The sequence below is a fragment of the Eretmochelys imbricata genome, chromosome 4, assembly GCF_965152235.1.
Source record: "Eretmochelys imbricata isolate rEreImb1 chromosome 4, rEreImb1.hap1, whole genome shotgun sequence".
In the NCBI taxonomy this organism is placed as follows: domain Eukaryota; kingdom Metazoa; phylum Chordata; order Testudines; family Cheloniidae; genus Eretmochelys; species Eretmochelys imbricata.
Genome location: NC_135575.1, coordinates 88,373,565 through 88,392,383, shown reverse-complemented (window position 1 = coordinate 88,392,383; position 18,819 = coordinate 88,373,565). Strand labels below are relative to the sequence as shown.

At 43.0% G+C, this 18,819-nt stretch overlaps 1 protein-coding gene across 1 annotated transcript in view; it reads left to right on the top strand.

Moving 5' to 3' along the window:
* Positions 1 to 18,819, top strand: part of MICU3 (mitochondrial calcium uptake 3) — a 149,293-nt gene that overhangs the window by 43,980 nt on the left and 86,494 nt on the right. The window contains exon 3 of the mRNA XM_077814568.1: positions 11,637 to 11,668. Within this exon, the coding sequence (XP_077670694.1) occupies positions 11,637 to 11,668 (32 nt within the window). The remainder of the gene's footprint in view (positions 1 to 11,636; positions 11,669 to 18,819) is intronic.

Below are 18,819 nucleotides of genomic sequence, written 5' to 3'. Positions count from 1 at the left end.
GCACCCTAGAAGGGGCGGGGCCTCAGGTGGAAGGGGCGGGGCCATACGTAAGTTACAATTCTTAACGGTACAGTCCAAACACAAGCAACCCACCTCTCCTACATACTTCATGGATCCCTCCCATTGCATGACTTAGGTATAGAAAATAAAGCTACTATTACTTCTACCAGTACTGTCTGTAATAAAACTTTACTATTGAATAAGCCTGAAAACTCACTGTCACATTTTTCTTGTTGTCCTCCCTCCTCCTTGTCCTCCAGCCAGGCTGCCGACGCGGCTAGGCTCCGCGTTCCCCCGACCCCTGCACTCAGCAGGGGCTGCAGGGGCTCCCCCATAGCTTGTAGCAGGGGAACTGGCTGAGGGAGAAGCCTCCCCAGGTAGCCTGCTGCCTGCATAGGAACAATTTAAACTTGCTGCTCCCTCTCTGGTTCAGACTGGGATTTGGGGCTATTTCTGGCATCCTTGTTAATTTCATTCACGGTTGGGGGGGGAGGGGGGGAGCCGCAGGAGGTGGAAGGTGAGACCAAGGCAGGGGCAGAATACAATAGGCATTTTACTGCACAGCTTAAATCCAGAGCTAATAAAAGCCAGTGGAAGGGGAAAACTCACTGTCACATTGGTTTCTCTCCTCCCTCCTCCTCCAGCCAGGCTGCCCGTTCCCCCGACCCCGCCCGCCTCAGCAGGGGCTGCAGCGGCTCCCCTCTAGCTTGGAGTAGGGGGACTGGGTGAGGGAGAAGCCTCCCCAGGAGGCCTGCTGTCTGCCTAAGAACAGTTTAAATTTAGCTGTTCACTCCGAGATCTGAACCATGGAATTAGGGGCTATTTCTAGCTTCTTTGTTAATTTCACTCATGGTTATTGGCAGGGGGGGCAGGTACCAAAGCCTGGGCAGTTCTTTTCTGCCCCCTGGATGAGGCAATCTTCAATAATATAATACACAAAAAATACAATCAAAAGCAGGAACCAATTTCCAAGTTCAAATCTTTCCCAGTCCCTCCCCAGCAGAGGATCGTGGTTGTGATGTCCAAACTGCTTGCAGATCCTCTTTGAAATGTTACTGTTTAAAAAAAAAAAAAACTTGGAGAACATGGTGGGAAGATGTGTTCTGATGATCGGGGTTTATTTTGGGCAAAGCAATTTTGGTAAAACAACTAAAGATTCACAGGGAAAGCAAATAGCCCCATAGACAAAACCACAAAGGGACTGGAGGGGAAAACTGGATATTCAGGGAAATTATTGTGCCTCCTTTGAAAGAAATAATAGTTTTCATTCCACCCGCTTTATATATTGAATTATACACCTGAAATGTCCTTAGGACATAGGGGTTCAGATATCTTTTTGTTTTGTTGGTGTGGGTGTCCTGCAGAGTGCGGAGACTGAAACTGACAGAACTTTCTCTAAGTATCTTGTATATTTCATGGTGGCTATTCTAGTTGTCCTTCATTCACCCCTGCCTTCCCCTACTAATAGCCACCCATTGGTGTGCCCTCTGCACTCTTGCAGCTAACATCTCAGGAACTTCTGCTTAATGTGTGCTGCTTAATGGCATCTTGCCCCTGCGGGGCTTTTGGTCTGATTCCTACACTGAAGAGCTATCTTTTCTGAGAGATCCATCCATACTGAACAGATACGTTTAGAACATACCTGGAATACGAGTAGATTTAGATCTGTCAAGGAAGACAAGAAGATTTTGTTTTCGCAAGAAGACATTCATGTGGATGTTCCAAAGTTAGCTTTTGAGTGCCATACTGCTACATGGTAATTGCACGGGCTTGCTTCTTATTGGTCAAGTCTTGTCAGGCGCACTATTAACAGCAGGAGGACAGTAAGTGGGGAAAAAAATGCTGCCTAAGAAGATACATGTTCAGCAGACCCTAACAGGTATGTTTAAACGTAAAAGTGAGGAAATGGGGGATTGTCAGTCAAAAAGAACAGCAACAAATGAAGAAGCTGTAACTAGTCATTCACAGGGAAAAAAATGCTGACACTTTTACACCTTTGTCATGTGGTGAGCTGCAGCCACCACAAAGAGAGGAGACAAATGAAACTGCTGAATTGCTCTGTAAAAAAGCTGATACTCCACCACCATACCCTGCTGTGTGGTCAAAAATGCAGTTTGAGGAGTTCAAAAAGAAAAACTACTGGCTTTTTGCTTCGGGTGGTAAACTTGGGTGCACAGTATGTCATTATGTTTCAGATTGGAAGCTCCATTCTGCAAGAGGGGTTAACATCTCTCCAAAGTGGGCCTCTTGTGAAATATCCTCGTATGGAAAGAATAAAGAGACAGAGCTGTCCTCCCTTCGCAAAAAAATAAATTAACATAAGAAATCTGCAGCTCACATGGAGGCTGAAAAAATTCAAGCCATGGCTAAAAAAGAAACTCTTAATCTGAATGCTAAAAGTGAAGAAGCAGCGTTTGAAACTACTGCTCGTGTATTCCGAACAGCCTACTATATTGCCAAAACAAATCGATTACTCGGTGACCACAAGACCCTCATTGACCTACAGAAAATCAACGGAATTGAAATGGGGCGTTTGTTGCATAGTAGAACAGTTTGTGTAGACATAATCAATCAATCATATAGCCACTGAAATGAAGAGAATTGTCAACAAAATCATTGACTATAAGGCAAAAATTACAGTACTTGTCGATGAATTGACTACTCTCACTGGAAACTCGACTCATCATTTTTTTGAAAGCAGTATAGATGGAGTCATGAGGCCTCTTACATTTCCTCTAGACTTGATAGAGCTGCAAAGCGCAACAGCAGCAGCCATTAAAGGGGAAATGCTTGCTGCGTTGTGGGTTCACTAAAGAACTATTATTGGAAGTGATGATCAGCTTTTGTAGTGACAGCGCAAATGTGATGTTAGGAGTCAAAGCTGGTGTTGGAAAACTACTACAAATGGACTTTCCTAATGTGATATTATGGCATTGCCTCAACTATAGACTGGAGCTTGCTGTTAATGAAGCTTTAGAAGTCACCGGAGGTACAAATGACTTTAAGGCCTTTTTGGATGCATTATATTCCTTGTGCAGTCCATCACCAAAAAACTCTCGTGAACTGAGTGCTCATGCCAATGAATTACACATTGTACTTTAAAAAATCGGCAAAATATTCAATTTAAGGTGGGTGGCGTCAACATGGAGAGCAGTCAGTGCAATGTGGCAAACATACCCTGCTTTGGCAAAACACTTTGAGACGGCCTCACAAGACCTGTCAAGAGTTGGAAGCGAACGTATTAAATTTCAAGGACTACACTCAAAGCTGTGTTCTGTAAATTTCATCAGAAACCTTTTGTTAATGCTGGATGTGCTGACAGAACTGAAGAACTTGTCTGAGATGTTACAAGAACGAAACATGACCATTCCAAAAGCAGACAACCTAATGCAAATATACATCAAGAGAATCGAAAGCCTAAAAACAGACCCAGGAATTCACTCTGAAGAAGCTCAGAAGGCTGAACAATCCATGATGTTCAAAAACAGCAAATTAAACGGCGCTGGAAAAAGCCCCAGAATCAACTTGTCTCAATTCATTCAAGCAGTCATTGACAACATGAGGACAAAGCTCTTCACAACTGCCTCAAACAAAGCCAATCAAAGCACACATGAAGAAAGGACTTCCAATTATAAGAACTTAACAGTTTGTCAGTTTTGAATCTTGAAAAATGGCAAGAGATTCCAGAGAATCCCCATTTTGGAGAAAAGAAAATAAGAGCATTGGCTGATCAACTGAGAATCAAACAAGACACACACTTGGGATTTGTTGAATACAAGGCTTCTGGAGGAAAAAACATTCCTGTTAAACTTAAAAAACTCATCCTTGCAGTGAACACCCTTGCTGCAAGCAACGCTGACTGCGAAAGAGGATTCAGTGCGATGAACAACATCATTACAGTGAAATGGACTGTACTTACCACTAGTCATGTGGCGGACTTGCTATTCATTTCAGGTGTGGGACCTCCTTATACTCAGTGAGACCTCCTTATACTCAGTGGAATCCCATGCCATATGTGAGATTGTGGCTTGGAAAGGGCAGACATGCAGCACATTCATCTCGAGGCATGGCACGACAACAGGGAGATCAGCGAGATCAGCTGTATGGCCCAATGTGGGAGTTTCTATAAGGATGCTTTGCTCCATCTAGTCCTTCCCAGGGTTGCCCCTTTCTTGCCCCCATTGGCTAGCCAACTCACACCTTCCACGTGCCAGGACTGAGCCAGGGACTGGGGCGGCTTTGCTGTGGGTAGTGGTTCCCCTTGGAGCGGCAGCCCCCACCTGCCACCCCCTATCGCTTGTGTTGTTGCTGCTGCATGCCCCCCCGGACCTCTGTCTCCTCCCCTGCCTCCCAGGTGGCTCCCTCCTGCAACCTGACAGAGTAGCCGTTGCTGAGGCTGGAAGTTTTCCTGTGGACACCATTAAGCAGCAACCCAAAAGCTGGCTGTCCACAGGTGCACTGACAGTACCAGCCAGACCTTGCCTCTTGCAGAAGTTCCTGAGGTGTTAGCTGCAGAAACACTGTCTCCCTGGTCCCTGCACCCCCCAAAAGGGCACTGGCGCCCTCCCCACGGGCTGCACGCCTGGAGAATGTGCCTGGCCGCTGCAATGGGTGGCCGCTTGCTTGCACAAGGGCAGCAATACGTACTGTATGTATGTGTCACAAATGATGCAGCTGCAGCCTGTTGCTGACCAGCAGTGACCCCAGCAACCAGCCCCTGCGGGCTGCTGCCTGCAGAGAGCCAGCAGGTGCCATTGGGCTGGGTCTGCAAAGGGGTAAGTAACCAAGTCAAAAACCGCAGCCAGCCAACCACTGCGCCATGCCCACCGGTGCCCCCCTTTCCCTAGACGCTCCCTATTTCCTAGCAAGTCAGATATCAAGGATTGTTTAATCTCCCTCCCAGGTGCATAAAAGTGTGCAGGGGGTACACCAATATGTGGCTATTAGTAGGGGAAGGCGGGGTGAATGAAGGACAACTAGAATAGCTGCCACGGAATATACAAGATACTTAGAGAAAGTTTTGTCAGTTTCAGTCTCCGCACTTTGCAGGACACCGACACCCACAAAACAAAAAGAGATCTGAGCCCCTATGTCCTAAGGACATTTTGGGTATTTAATTCAATATATAAAGAGGGTGGAATGAAAACTATTATTTCTTTCAAAGGAGGCACAATAATTTCCCTGAATATCCAGTTTTCCCCTCCAGTCCCTTTGTGGTTTTGTCTATGGGGCTATTTGCTTTCCCTGTGAATCTTTAGTTGTTTTACCAAAATTGCTTTGCCCAAAATAAACCCCAATCATCAGAACACATCTTCCCACCATGTTCTCCATGTTTTTGTTTAAAACAGTAACATTTCAAAGAGGATCTGCAAGCAGTTTGGACATCACAACCACGATCCTCTGCTGGGGAGGGAATGGGATAGATTTGAACTTGGAAGTGGTTTCTGACTTTGATTGTATTTTTTGTGTATTATATTATTGAAGATTGCCTCATCCAGGGGGCAGAAAAGAACTGCCCAGGCTTTGGTACCTGCCCCCCCTGCCAATAACCATGAGTGAAATTAACAAGGAAGCTAGAAATAGCCCCTAATTCCATGGTTCAGACCTCGGAGTGAACAGCTAAATTTAAACTGTTCTTATGCAGACAGCAGGCCTCCTGGGGAGGCTTCTCCCTCACCCAGTCCCCCTACTCCAAGCTAGAGGGGAGCCGCTGCAGCCCCTGCTGAGGCGGGCGGGGTCGGGGGAATGGGGAGTCTAGTCGCCTTGGGCAGCCTGGCTGGAGGAGGAGGGAGGAGAGAAACCAATGTGACTGTGAGTTTTCCCCTTCCACTGGCTTTTATTAGCTCTGGATTTAAGCTGTGCAGTAAAATGCCTATTGTATTCTGCCCCTGCCTTGGTCTCACCTTCCACCTCCCGCGCCCTCCCCCAGCCGTGAATGAAATTAACAAGGATGCCAGAAATAGCCCCAAATCCCAGTCTGAACCAGGGAGTGAACAGCTAAATTTAAACTGTTCCTGTGCAGGCAAGCAGGCTACCTGGGGAGGCTTCTCCATCAGCCAGTCCCCCTGCTTCAAGCTAGAGGGCAGCCCCTGCTGAGTGCGGGGGTTCAGGAAAGCACTGAGCTTAGCCCTGTCCGCAGCCTGGCTGGAGGAGGAGGGAGGAGAGAAACCTGTGATAGTGAGTTTTCCCCTTTCACTGGCTTTCATTAGCTCTGGATTTAAGCTGTGCGGCCAAATGCCTATTGTATTCTGCCCCGTCTTGGTCTCACACAACCCCACTCCCAGCAACAACCCTGAGTGAAATTAACAAGGAAGCCCAAAATAACCCCTACTCCTGGTTCAGACCAGGGAGTGAACAGCTGAATTTAAACTGTTCTTATGCAGGCAGCAGGCTACCTGGGGAGGCTTCTCCCTCAGCCAGTCCCCCTGCTACAAGCTAGAGGGGAGCCCCTGCAGAGTGGGAGGGTCGGGGGAACAGGGAGCCTAGCCTCGGCAGCCTTGCTGGAGGAGGAGAGGGAGAGATACAACAAACAAATGTGACAGTGAGTTTTCCCTTTCCAAGCTTTTATTAGCTTTGAGTTTTAACTTTTTGTTCTGCAGCCACAAAGATGTGAAAGTGAGCCAGTACTGAATGTTCCACTTATTTGCCAGTACATTACTGCATCTTTTTTACCGGCACTCCATACCAGACTGTACCAGATTACTTTCACCTCTGCCTGCTTCCCAAGGGCCTCCTCCAACAGACACCTCTCACATGAGGTTATTCTCCCTACCTGACTTTTGTTGGCAGGGATGTGTAGGACACATTCCCAGCAAGTCAAGACCAGGGGCTGGGTAGAAGCCTCCAGGGTCAGGATGCTTATCTGATGGGAGGCCCCAAAGGTGTACATAAGAATGGCCATAATGGGTCAGCCCAAAGATCCATCCAGTCCAGTATCCTGTCTGCCAACAGTGGCCAACGCCAGGTGTCCCAGAGGGAGTGAACCTAACAGGTAATGATCAAGTGATCTCTCTCCTGCCATCCATCTCCACCCTCTGACAAACAGAGGCTAGGGATACTATTCCTTAACCTCCATGAATTTATCCAGTTCTCTTTTAAACCTTGTTATAGTCCTAGCCTTCACAATCTCCTTAGGCAAGGGGTTCCACAGGTTGACTGTGCGCTGTGTGAAGAACTTCCTTTTATTTGTTTTAAACTTGCTGCCCATTAATTTCATTTGGTGGCCGCTAGTTCTTATATTATGGGAACAAGTAAATAACTTTTCCTTATTCACTTTCTCCACACCACTCATGATTTTATATACCTCTATCCTATCCCCCCCACCCCCGTCTCCTCTTTTCCAAGCTGAAAAGTCCTAGCTTCTTTTATCTCTCCTCATATGGGACCCATTCCAAACCCCTAATCATTTTAGTTGCCCTTCTCTGAACCTTTTCTAATGCCAGTATAGCTCAGACATAGGTGAGAGGTTTATTGCAGGAGTAGGTGGGTGAGATTCTGTGGCCTGCATTGTGCAGGAGGTCAGACTAGATGATCATAATGGTCCCTTCTGACCTTAATATCTATTAATCTATGAATCCATATGCAGTATTCAAGATGTGGGTGTACCATGGATTTATATAAGGGCAATAAAATATTCTCTGTCTTATTCTTTGTCCCTTTTAAAATGATTCCTAACATCCTGTTCGCCTTTTTGACTGCCACTGCGCAGCTGTCTTCAGAGAACTATCCACGATGACTCCAAGATCTCTTTCCTGATTAGTTGTAGCTAAATTAGACCCCATCATATTGTATGTTTAGTTGGGGTTATTTTTTTCCAATGTGCATTACTTTACATTTATCCACATTAAATTATATTTGCCATTTTGTTGCCCAATCGCTTAGTTTTATGAGATCTTTTTGAAGTTCTTCACAGTCTGCTTTGGTCTTAACTATCTTGAGCAGTTTAGTATCATCTGCAAACTTTGCCACCTCACTGTTTACCCCTTTCTCCAGATTATTTATGAATAAGTTGAATAGGATTGGTCCTAGGACTAACCCTTCAGGAACACCACTAATTACCCCTCTCCCTTCTGAGAGTTTACCATTTATTCCTACCCTTTGTTCCCTGTCTTTTAACCAGTTCTCAGTCCATGAAAGGATCTTCCCTCTTATCCCATGACAACTTAATTTACATAAGATCCTTTGGTGAGGGACCTTGTCAAAGGCTTTCTGGAAATCTAAATACACTATGTCCACTGGATTCCCTTGTCCACATGTTTGTTGACCCCTTCAAAGAACTCTGATAGATTAGTAAGACATGATTTCCCTTTACAGAAACCATGTTGACTTTTGCCCAACAATTTACGTTCTTCTATGTATCTGACAATTTTATTCTTTACTATTGTTTCAACTAATTTGCCCGGTACTGACATTAGACTTACCAGTCTGTAATTGCCAGGATCACCTCTAGAGCCCTTTTTAAATATTGGCGTTGCATTAGCTGTCTTCCAGTCATTGGGTACGGAAGCTGATTTAAAGGACAGATGACAAACTATAGTTAATAGTTCCACAATTTCACATTTGAGTTCTTTCAGAACTCTTGGGTGAATGCCATCTGGTCCCGGTGACTTGTTACTGTTAAGTTTCTCAATTAATTCCAAAACCTCCTCTAACGACACTTCAGTCTGTGACAATTCCTCAGATTTGTCACCTACAAAGTACAGCTCAGGTTTTGGAATCTCCCAAACATCCTCAGCTGTGAAGACTTGAAGCAAAGAATTAATTTAGTTTCTCCGTGTAGGCAGAGGAAGAGCTAGCAGTGGTGTTGGCAATATGTCATTTTCTTTCCATGATGTGTTCTTCCGTGAAGAGTACTTCAAGTTAAGGAAAGGGAAAAAAAAACCCAGCAACACACCTCCCTGCCTTCCTCCGTAGGCTAATTCCTTTAGTTTCCTAGCTGCCTTGGTTCTGGGACCCTCCCACCTCAACCAGCCACAGATTTTTAATCGCAGCGTAGACAATACCCTTAGCCCTAGTCTACACTACAGAATTACTTTGGTATAACTATGTTGCCCTGAGGTGTGAATAATCTACACCTCTGAGTGACTCAGTTTTACTGACTTAAGCACTGGTGTAGACAGTGCTATGTTGGCAGGAGAGCTTCTCAAATTTGTGAATACCTGGAGGATGAAGGGGTAATCACTGGCAATCAGCTTGGATTTGCCAAGAACAAATCATGCCAAACCAGCTTGAATTCTTTTCTTTGACAGGGTAACTGGTTTGGTGAATAAGGGGAATGTAGTGGACATAATATACCTGGACTTCAGCAAGGCTTTTGAAACAGTCCCACACGACACACTGATAAATAAGCTAGAGAAATACGGACTTGGCAGAATTACCATTAAGTCAATACATAATTGGTTAAACAGCTGCAAACAAAGAGTAACTCTGAATGGAATGATGTCAGATTGGAAAGAGATCTCAAGTGGGGTTCCATGGGGATCTGTTCTGGGTCCAGTGTTGTTTAACATCTTTATTCATGATCTGGATGTCGGAATAGAGAGCATACTGATAAGGTTTGCAGGTGACAAAGCTGGGGGTGGGGTTGCAAACACTTTGGAGAATAGAGCTAAAATTCAAAGGGATCTTGATAAATTGGAGAATTGGCCTATAGACAACAAGTGAAATTTATCAAAGACAAAAGTGCTACATTTGAGGAAAAACCAAATGCACAAAGACAGAATGGGGGATAACTGGCTTGGTAGCAGCACTGCTGAAAAGGATCTGAGAGTTGTGATGGATCACAACCTCAGCATGAGTCAGCAATCTGATGCTGTTGCGAAAAAAAAAGCAAATGCAATTTTAGGTTGCATTTACAGAGGCATAGCATTCAAGGCATGGGAAGTGATAATACCATTCTATTTGGCACTGGTTAGGACTCAGCTGAAGTACTGTGTCCAGTTCTGGTCACCAGTGAATAGAAAGGATGTGGAGAAACTGTAAAGGATCCAGAAGCGAGTGACAAAGATGATGAAAGGAATGGAATACAAGCCATATGAGCAAAGGCTGAAGGAATGGGGTATGTTTAGTTTGGAAAAGAAGAGATTGAGGGGGACCATGATAATGGTCTTCAAATACTTTTTTCCATAAAAAAGATGGAGAAAAGTTGTTCTCTCTTGCCCCAGAGGGCAGGACAAGAAGCAATGGGTTCAAACTACAGCACAGCAGATTTCGATAAAATCTCAGGAAAAAAACTTCCTAACTGTAAAAACAGTTGGACTGTGGAACAGATTGCATAGGGAGGTTGTGGAAGCTCCTTCACTAGTGGTTTTCAAAAGAAGGCTGGATAGCCATCTGTCTTGGATGGTTTAGACACGAGATCCTGAATCTTGACAGGGGGTTAGACTAGATGACCCCTGCGGTCTGTTCCAACCCTCTGATTCTATGACATAGCTACTGCCTCTCGCAGAGGTGGATTAACTAAGACAATGGGAGAAGCTCTCTCCTGTTGGCTAAGGGGATCTTCATTAAAGCACTACAGCGGTGCAACTGCGCCAATGCAGCATTTTAAGTGTAGACCTGCCCTTAGTCTCCCAGCTGTCTTCATCTCACCAGCCATGTGTCGGAGTAAACATGCAGATTTTAGAGCATTTAGAAGAATCAGCCTTTAAAAAAAAAAGTCTTCTCAACCTTAAATGTAGCAGAGCTGGTGCCCCACTATAATGTTGTATGAAATTAATCAGCAGCATCTGGATAATCTTGAAAGCATAGGAGGTATGAAGTTTCTGAATCTGTGAATAGTAAGGCTGCTACCTGGAGTTCAGTTCAGTTCATGCTTTCACAGACATTGTCTTGATCGAGTTCCCTCTGGAAGCTTGTTCTGGGAGAACAGTGCTTTAGTCTGTTTAACCATCCTCTTGAGGATTATCATCAGTTGCAAGTCCCCTATTGTGGGAATCTGCAGGAAAAAAATGTCTTGAAGGAGAAAGGAAGGCTACTAGTGACCAGTCCGCAGAGGTATAGCATGATTTATCAGGGACAGGGCACCAGACTGGGAATCTGGAGAGTTAGGCTCTGTTTCTGACTCTGCCACTGAACTATTGTGTAATCTTGGGCAACTCACTTCATCTCTGTGCCTCAGTTTTCACTCCACCTTTTGTCTGTGGTGTCCATTAAGACTTAAGTTCTTTGGGGGTAGGGACTGTCTCTTACTTTGGGGGTAGGGACTGTCTCTTACTATGTGTTTGTACAGTGCCTAGCACAAAAGAACTGCAATCTCAGTTGTAATAGTACTACTAATACAAATTATCTGAATGTACGGACTCTACAGGTATACCTGGATCATCCTCCATTCCCTCTTTAGAATTTTTAATTGAATATTGTGGTGGTAGAGACCATGTAGATATCATTTTTCACCGAAGTGGCGGTTAGTAAGGAAATATATCTTTACATAGGTTTTTTTTAAAGTATGTTTTGTATGATTGTGAAAAATGTCATTAACAGCATATACTAAATGCTTTGGAACCAAATGCAATTTGCTTGAAGACAGGAATATGTCCCTAAGTTAACTATAGTAGAGATATGTTCTCTTTGATGCAAATCATACGGGCTAAATTATTAACTGATTCCATTACGTTAATTTTTCTCCCTCATTTCAGGTGCTAAAAAGTGGAGGTCCCTTTCAAAACAGGTGAGCAATAGTTCCTTCTGTATCTTGCAACCTTAGATTTCTCCACATATAAGTAAATATACGCTATAAACTTGCATCCACAAGGAGAAAGGATTAGACCATTTTGTTTTTATGGGTGAGTTTGTTTTTTTTTAATAAATCCCAGATTTCCCCCCCAAAAAAACAAAAAACACAACCAACAACAGAGACACTTCCTCTTCTGCTTCTTGGAATGTCACAATAGTCACTTAGTCTCTAGTAAAAGGATTGCTGGCTCTAATGATTAATTATTCCTCCAAAGCCTAGTCTACACTAGAAAATTAGGTTGGCCTACTTGTATCACATGAGGTGTTAAAAATCCACACCCCTTAGCAGCATAGTTAAAATGACCTAAATCGCCATTGGACAGTGCTGGCTCAACAGAAGGTAGATTATCTATACTGATGGGAGAACCCTTCCCATCATCTTAGATAATGTCTACACCAAAGCGTTACAGTGGCACAGCTGCTGCATTTTAAGTGTAGACAAGCCCAAAGCGGATATGGATGCTGTTCACTGGTCTCTAACTGAATATAAGGCAATGAGTGAACAATAATTTAAAAAGGAGCTATGATGGAAACATGATTATAGTACTATGTATTACAATAGGGTCACCTGCCTACAGAACTCTTACGACATCACCAGGTTGCTGAGTTTGTCCAAGTCTACTTCTCCTAAGGGCTAAATCTGCCTGTGGGAGGAGTCTTGGGGCTACCCGCTCTGTATTGATGAGAGGGGAGCATACCCCTTCCACTGCTTTCTAGATGTGCAGGAGATACGGGGCAAGGTGGGCATAAGAGGCTGGCATGCTTAGTCTCTTCCCCCACTGCCATTTGTTTTTGACTTTGTAATTACAAAAACCAGGCTTTCAGTGGTTCAGATAACTTTTAGACATGCCACATTGAATTGTCTAATCATTTGACATAACTAGCCTTTTCTAGTTCTCATTAGTCATTTCATTTTAGAGCATCTTACTCAGAATTCAAAACTAATGGGGTAATTGAGTACGGTGATTTGATTTTATTCAGTCTTCAAGAGGGTCTCAACTGTGAGAAGATTAATCAAGAATAGAAACAGTATAATACGGCCAAGTGCATTTGTTCAGATCGGTGACCAATTTGTAGTTGGACGTTTACATGCTTTTAAGCAGGGCTGAACTCTGGCTTTTTTGTTACCTCCTCCCAGGATGCAGTATTTGCTGCTGAAGCAGCTAAAAAGAGATCCATGTGGGTCAGGGGAACGTGAAGCTGTGTTCTGACTTCATCTAGCCAGGCTAGAGATTTTGGGGAAAAAGGGACTCTTTTCCTTCTACACCCTCTTAATGACTGTCACAAAACCATGAGGAGGAATATCCTAAGGAGACCCTTAATTTGACTGCAAAACTGGTTCCATTGTAATCTACTCCTGCTGGTTCACTGCCCCATGGCTGGATGGAAGTCTATGGAGGCTAAATACACTGTTCTTTAAGTGTAATGGATACTTGTGCCTCATCTCCTCCAACAGGTTGATGTCTTTGAGGGAGCAAAAGATATTTATTCCTTGCTTCTCAGACTGGTTGAAGGAGCTTGTCCCTACCTCCATCCCCATGAGTCTCCCAAGACTTTCTTCAGCAGCAAATACTGCCTTCAGCTGCTGTCTCCCTCCATTCCTCTTAATGTCTATTGTTGAAAGAATAAAGTACTCCATGATCTCTGTTAGTTTAAGAAAACTGTTTCATTGAAAGTACTGCAGGAGTCGCGGAACATTTAAGCAAAAATACAACCATATTTGCAGAAACCACAATGACAAATTGTCTGTCTGTATTTATGCACTGTATATTTCAGTACATTCATCCATTTCCAATTTCAAGGAATATGAAAACAGTTTTTATTTTTAGAATATAAAAACTGTTGATCATGCTTTACTCAATCGTAGCAACCATTAGCATTTACTCACCACTGTAGTGTTACAACAGTGTGCCTTACATTGGCAGTGAACAACTAGCAGCTAACTAGAGTTTCTGTGGGAGTTTTCCCTGAGAGGAGAGTGGTGATTGTGTTCTGGACGCGCAGTTTTGATTTCTGAGTGAGCTGTTCCAAGTGTGTGACTTGATCCATTGCTTGCGGGTAGCCTTTAACGAGGGGGCCGTGCTGATCTAGGACTTGTCTGCACTTGAAATGCTACAGCATCACAGCTGCAGCACTACTGCTTTGCCAGTCTAGTACTTCAGTGTAGACACTTCCAGTAGTGATGGGAGGGGTTCTCCCATAGCGTAGCTAATCCACCTCTCCGAAAGGCAATAGCCAGGTTGCTGGTAGAATTCTTCTGTCAACCTAATGCTGTCTATACTCCTGAGCAACGTAGTTGGGTCAACTTAACTTTTGAGTCGAGACCTGGCCCTATTTTGGCTAGTTTAAAAGCAAGCCATTGGTTGACATTGGAGCAGCTAGCAGCTGAGTTTGTGGGAGCTTGTAGGTGGGAGGTTTGTCATTTTTTCCCCCCTACGAGTAGGGACTAGAAAGAGATGATGGCTACTGATGCAACATTAGAAGTGATCTGAAGGGGAGAGGACAGGAAGATGGCTGGATGTGGAAATTGTGGGACATACCCACTCTAGGATTATGTATCTGATGGAAGCTACTTATGCATGAAATGTCGCCAGTTAGGATTCATGGCAGAAAAGATCCAAGTATTCGAGATTAGACAATGATGGAATTCAGACAGGGATTTGAAGTTATAATGGAGACAAGGTTGTACAGACAACTCAAGATTTTTGGACAACTGCTGAAAAAAAGCGGACCTTGAGGGTGAACTGCCAGAAGAGGAGGGTGATCCATGGAAGAGCTTGACCACAAGGACAACGCAGAAGAAGAGACTGGCTAGTGAAGGTGAAATAGAGTTGAACAAAGTTTGCTGCACTGGAAAATGAGGAAGAGAAACAGACAGAAGTTGCGGCGGTGCGGAAGACGAGAAGGGAAGCAAGTGTATGCATAAGGGATGGAAGAGATGATGGAGAGAGTCATGGAGTGGAACCCAAGATAAAATGAGGATGATGTACCGGTGACTGAGAGAGAGAACATAAGACAGATTTATAAACACCAGAAAGAGACTCTGTCAATGGGGACTCCACTCCATGCTAAGAAGAATCGACAGGCCTGTCACCAGATCATAACCAGAGAACAGAAGAGTGTTTTATCTGCCAGGAGCAAGGATCTGAGATGTGAATGTGAGGTTGGAAAGGATCCTAATGTGAGTGGGGAAAAAATCCATTGAGTGTGCTGCATATTGGGATGAATGATACTGTTAGATTCCCACTGGAATGGATCCAGGACAGTTGTTAGCCTTGGTAAGATGCTCAACGAAGTGGAAGCTTAGATGACTTTCAGTGGGATACTTCTGGACCCTACAGAAGGAGAGTGAAGGTGTAGCAAAATAATTCAGATCAACAAGTGGCTCGAGAATTAGTGCTGTGAGGAAAGTTCGGGGTTAATCAACCATTGCAAGACATTCACAGAGGAAGACTATTCTCGCCTGATGATCCCGAAAGGTTAATACCCCAAACACTCTAGTGGGGGTCCAAGGCTGGCACAGTTGTTAAGGACTTGAAACTAGAAAATGTGGGGAGGAGGCTGTGAGAGATTGGTGTAATCTCCATGCCTGACTTCAATACACAGGAGGAGGAAAATCAGCTAAATGAAGAAGTAAGAGGTAAGGGAACACCAGAAGGTAAGAGTATGAACAGCAAAGAGAAAGAAAGTACAAATATTAACTGGAGTAGTAGTCAGGTGGGTGATACAGTTAGTGAAAGGACTATTTCTAGTTTGACTAGAAAACTGAGAGAGTTCTGAGGAAAACAACTGAGATGCTTGTGCATGAATACAAGGAGTCTGGGCAATAAAATGAAGGAATTGGAACAAATAGTGTAGGAGGTCAAATCGGATATAAGACATGATGGAAACCTGGTGAAATAGCATTCAAAACTAAAGAGTATTTTAGTTTTCTGTTTAGGAGTGATATACATAAAGGTAAAGCTGGTGGGGTAGTATAAGGATGCGATAAACTGTAAAGAAATAGTATGGACAAAACTGAATCTGTTTGGGTCAAAATCACTTTGGGGAAGGATTGCAAAAGAAATTCTATTAAGACAGTGCTGGGCAGTTGCTATAGATTTCCAGGGTTGGACTTGGATATGGATAGAGATCTCTCTAATGTTGTTAGAGAAATACTATCAGGAATTGTATCATAATTGGAGACTTAAATTTTCTGGCTATAGATTGAAGAATAAATGCTACTAATACTGGTAGGGTCCAGTTACTCCTGGTCATGATGAGTTTTCTTCATCAAGTAGTCACCGAACCAGCAACAGGTGATGATGCAATTTTAAACTTGTTTTTGGTAGGTAGTGAGGCCATCATAGACGTAGCTATAGGAAGTAATCTTGGATGCCGTGATCATGAATTGATTCAGTTTAAATTAAATAGAAGGATAACCAAAACCAGGTTGTCTACTATTTTTTTTTTATTTCAAAAGAGCAGACTGAGAAATTAAGGGAATTAAAGAAGTCAACTGTATTGAAGAGCTCAGGGATTTAAATGTGGATGTGCTTGGAATTTTTTTGAATTAAGTATACAAAAACTACAGTAAAAGCTGTGTTATCCGGCATGGGGGAAATAGACTAGTCAAAAATTCCAGTTAACTAAGTGTTATGCTTACCAATGGAATACCAATTTTCAAGGAATTAGAATACAATAAAATGAATAAAGTATAAAATAGTATACAGGTACTCACCAATCCAATAGTAGTACTGTACTGCAGAGTGGTTGCTTTCTTGAAGCACTTCGGTGCATACAGGTAAAATTTTCTATACAGTAGGTTATCTTACGACACTATGTATCACGGTGGGCTGTGAGTGCATGGTGTACATCCAGATCACTAAAAGTACACTTAACACTAAAATTATACTGAACATAATTTAATCTTTCTTTGATATTCAGAAGGCAGTTCAGGATCTTGCAGTGCCTCAGGGTCACCATTATCAAGATCAGTTTATTATTGTAGATGTAGAAGGTGTAGGAGATAGGGTCATTAGATTCAGCCCAATGACACACCCTGGAAGTTGCTTTTTTGAATAAATCCCTGATATTGGCTTGCTTACATGTCTTCTGCCTTTTTTGCATTAAAGTAGACTGCAGAATGTGCAATTGCATAATCTCCTGGGCAGTATACTAGTCCCGGTTACTAGATTGAAGATTTGTATTGGGAGATATCAGAAATGCCGGTTAATAGAGCTTTCTGGTTGATAAAGTGCCGGATAACACAGCTTTTACTGTATTTGCAATTTTCATCCCAAGCAATGGGAAAAAACCTTGTAGGGAAAGGCTCCAGACCCAATTGGATGGAATAACCTTTTTGAGGTGGTTATAAGTGTAAGTAGAGAGCCTATAGGGAATGGGAAAAAGGATTGATCAAAGAAATCTACATGCTGGAAGTTGGAAAATGTAGGAATAAAATAAAAATTGCTTAAAGTCAAGCTGAATTAGCACTTACCAAGGAAATTATATAAAACTAAAAATCTTGTATTTATTATATATACAAAGAATAAGGAAGGATGAGGTTGTGCCGCTATACAGTATGGATGGGGAGGAGACTAAACGAATACTTTGCCTTGGTTCTCAGTAAGGATGATAAAATGGAATATGAGCATGAAGGACAGCGTGGCTGATGGAAATCAGTTTACAGAAATGGAAATTACCACTTCTGAGGTGGAAGAAAAACTTACAGCTTATTGTACTCAAAATGGGGGACTGGATAATTTCTGTTCTAGAATACTGTAAGAACTGACGCATAAAATTGCAAGACAGGTAGCGACAATTTTAAAATTTCAGTCTTTTGAGGAGTAGCACCTTTTGACTGAAGAATAGCTAACATCATGCCTATATTTAAAAAAAAAAAAGGCGGGGATGGGGGAAGAAGGGATCTGGATTATAACAGACCTGTTAGTCTGACCTCAGCCGTAGTCCGGGCTTTAGAACAAATTGTGAAGGAAAAAATAATTAAATTCATGAAGGCAAATGGAAAAAGTGTAATGCAACATGGGTTTACCAAAGGTGCCACACTAACAATTTCCTTCTTTGAGAAAAAACACTGTTTTTAAGATAAGGGAAATACAGTAAATCTAATATACAGACTTCAGTAAAGCATTTAACATGGTACCACATGGGAAAGTAATAGCTAGAAAAGATGGGCATTAGTACAAGAATTATAAATTGGGGAAGGAACTATCCAAAGGGGAGAAGGCAGTGTTTGTTCTGAAAGGTGAACAGTCAGTTTGGAGAGAGGTTGCTAGTGGAGTTCTTCAAGGACTGGTCTTGGGACTGATTTTTATTTAGTGTTTTTATTAAAGACTATTGCACAAAAAGTTCGCTGATGATTCAAAGTTGGGAGGCATCATTAATACACAGGAAGATTGGAATATTATGCAGGAAGAATTGGACTATCTTGAGAATTGGAGAGCTAGAAATAAGGTGAAGCACTTATGGAATCCCAGAGCCCAGGCTCCAGCCCAATCACAGATGTGCTATAATATTGCAGTATAAACTGCAGCCTGAGCCCTGACAGTCCAAATCAGCTGACGTGGGCCAGCCATGGATGTTGTATTGCATTGTAAACGTATCCTGAGAAAATAACAACAAGAATTTCTGCTGTATGCTGGGGGTGCCTCTGTCAGATGTGGCAAAGGAGGAGAAAAACCTTGGTGTATTAGTCAATCTCAGGATGAATGGAAGTCAGCAACATGATGGAAAAGGGCAAGTGTATCAGGCGAGGCATCTGCTGTAGAGATAGGGCAAGACCCCATTTGGAATACTGCATGTAATTCTAGTCACCCATTTCTGAGAATGAGGAATTCAGATTGGAACAGGTACAAAGAAGGGCTACTAGGGTGATGATGGGAATGAAGAGCTTATTTTAGAAGCGAAGACTAAAATTGCTTGAATGGTTTAGCTGAGCAAAACAAAGACTTAAGGGAGATTATGATTGCTTTCTATATAAATGCATAAGGAGGAGAATAGACACCAGGGAGGGAGAAAAGCTATTTAAGCTAAAGGACAATGTTGGCACAAGAACAAATGGGTATAAACTATCTCTGAACAACT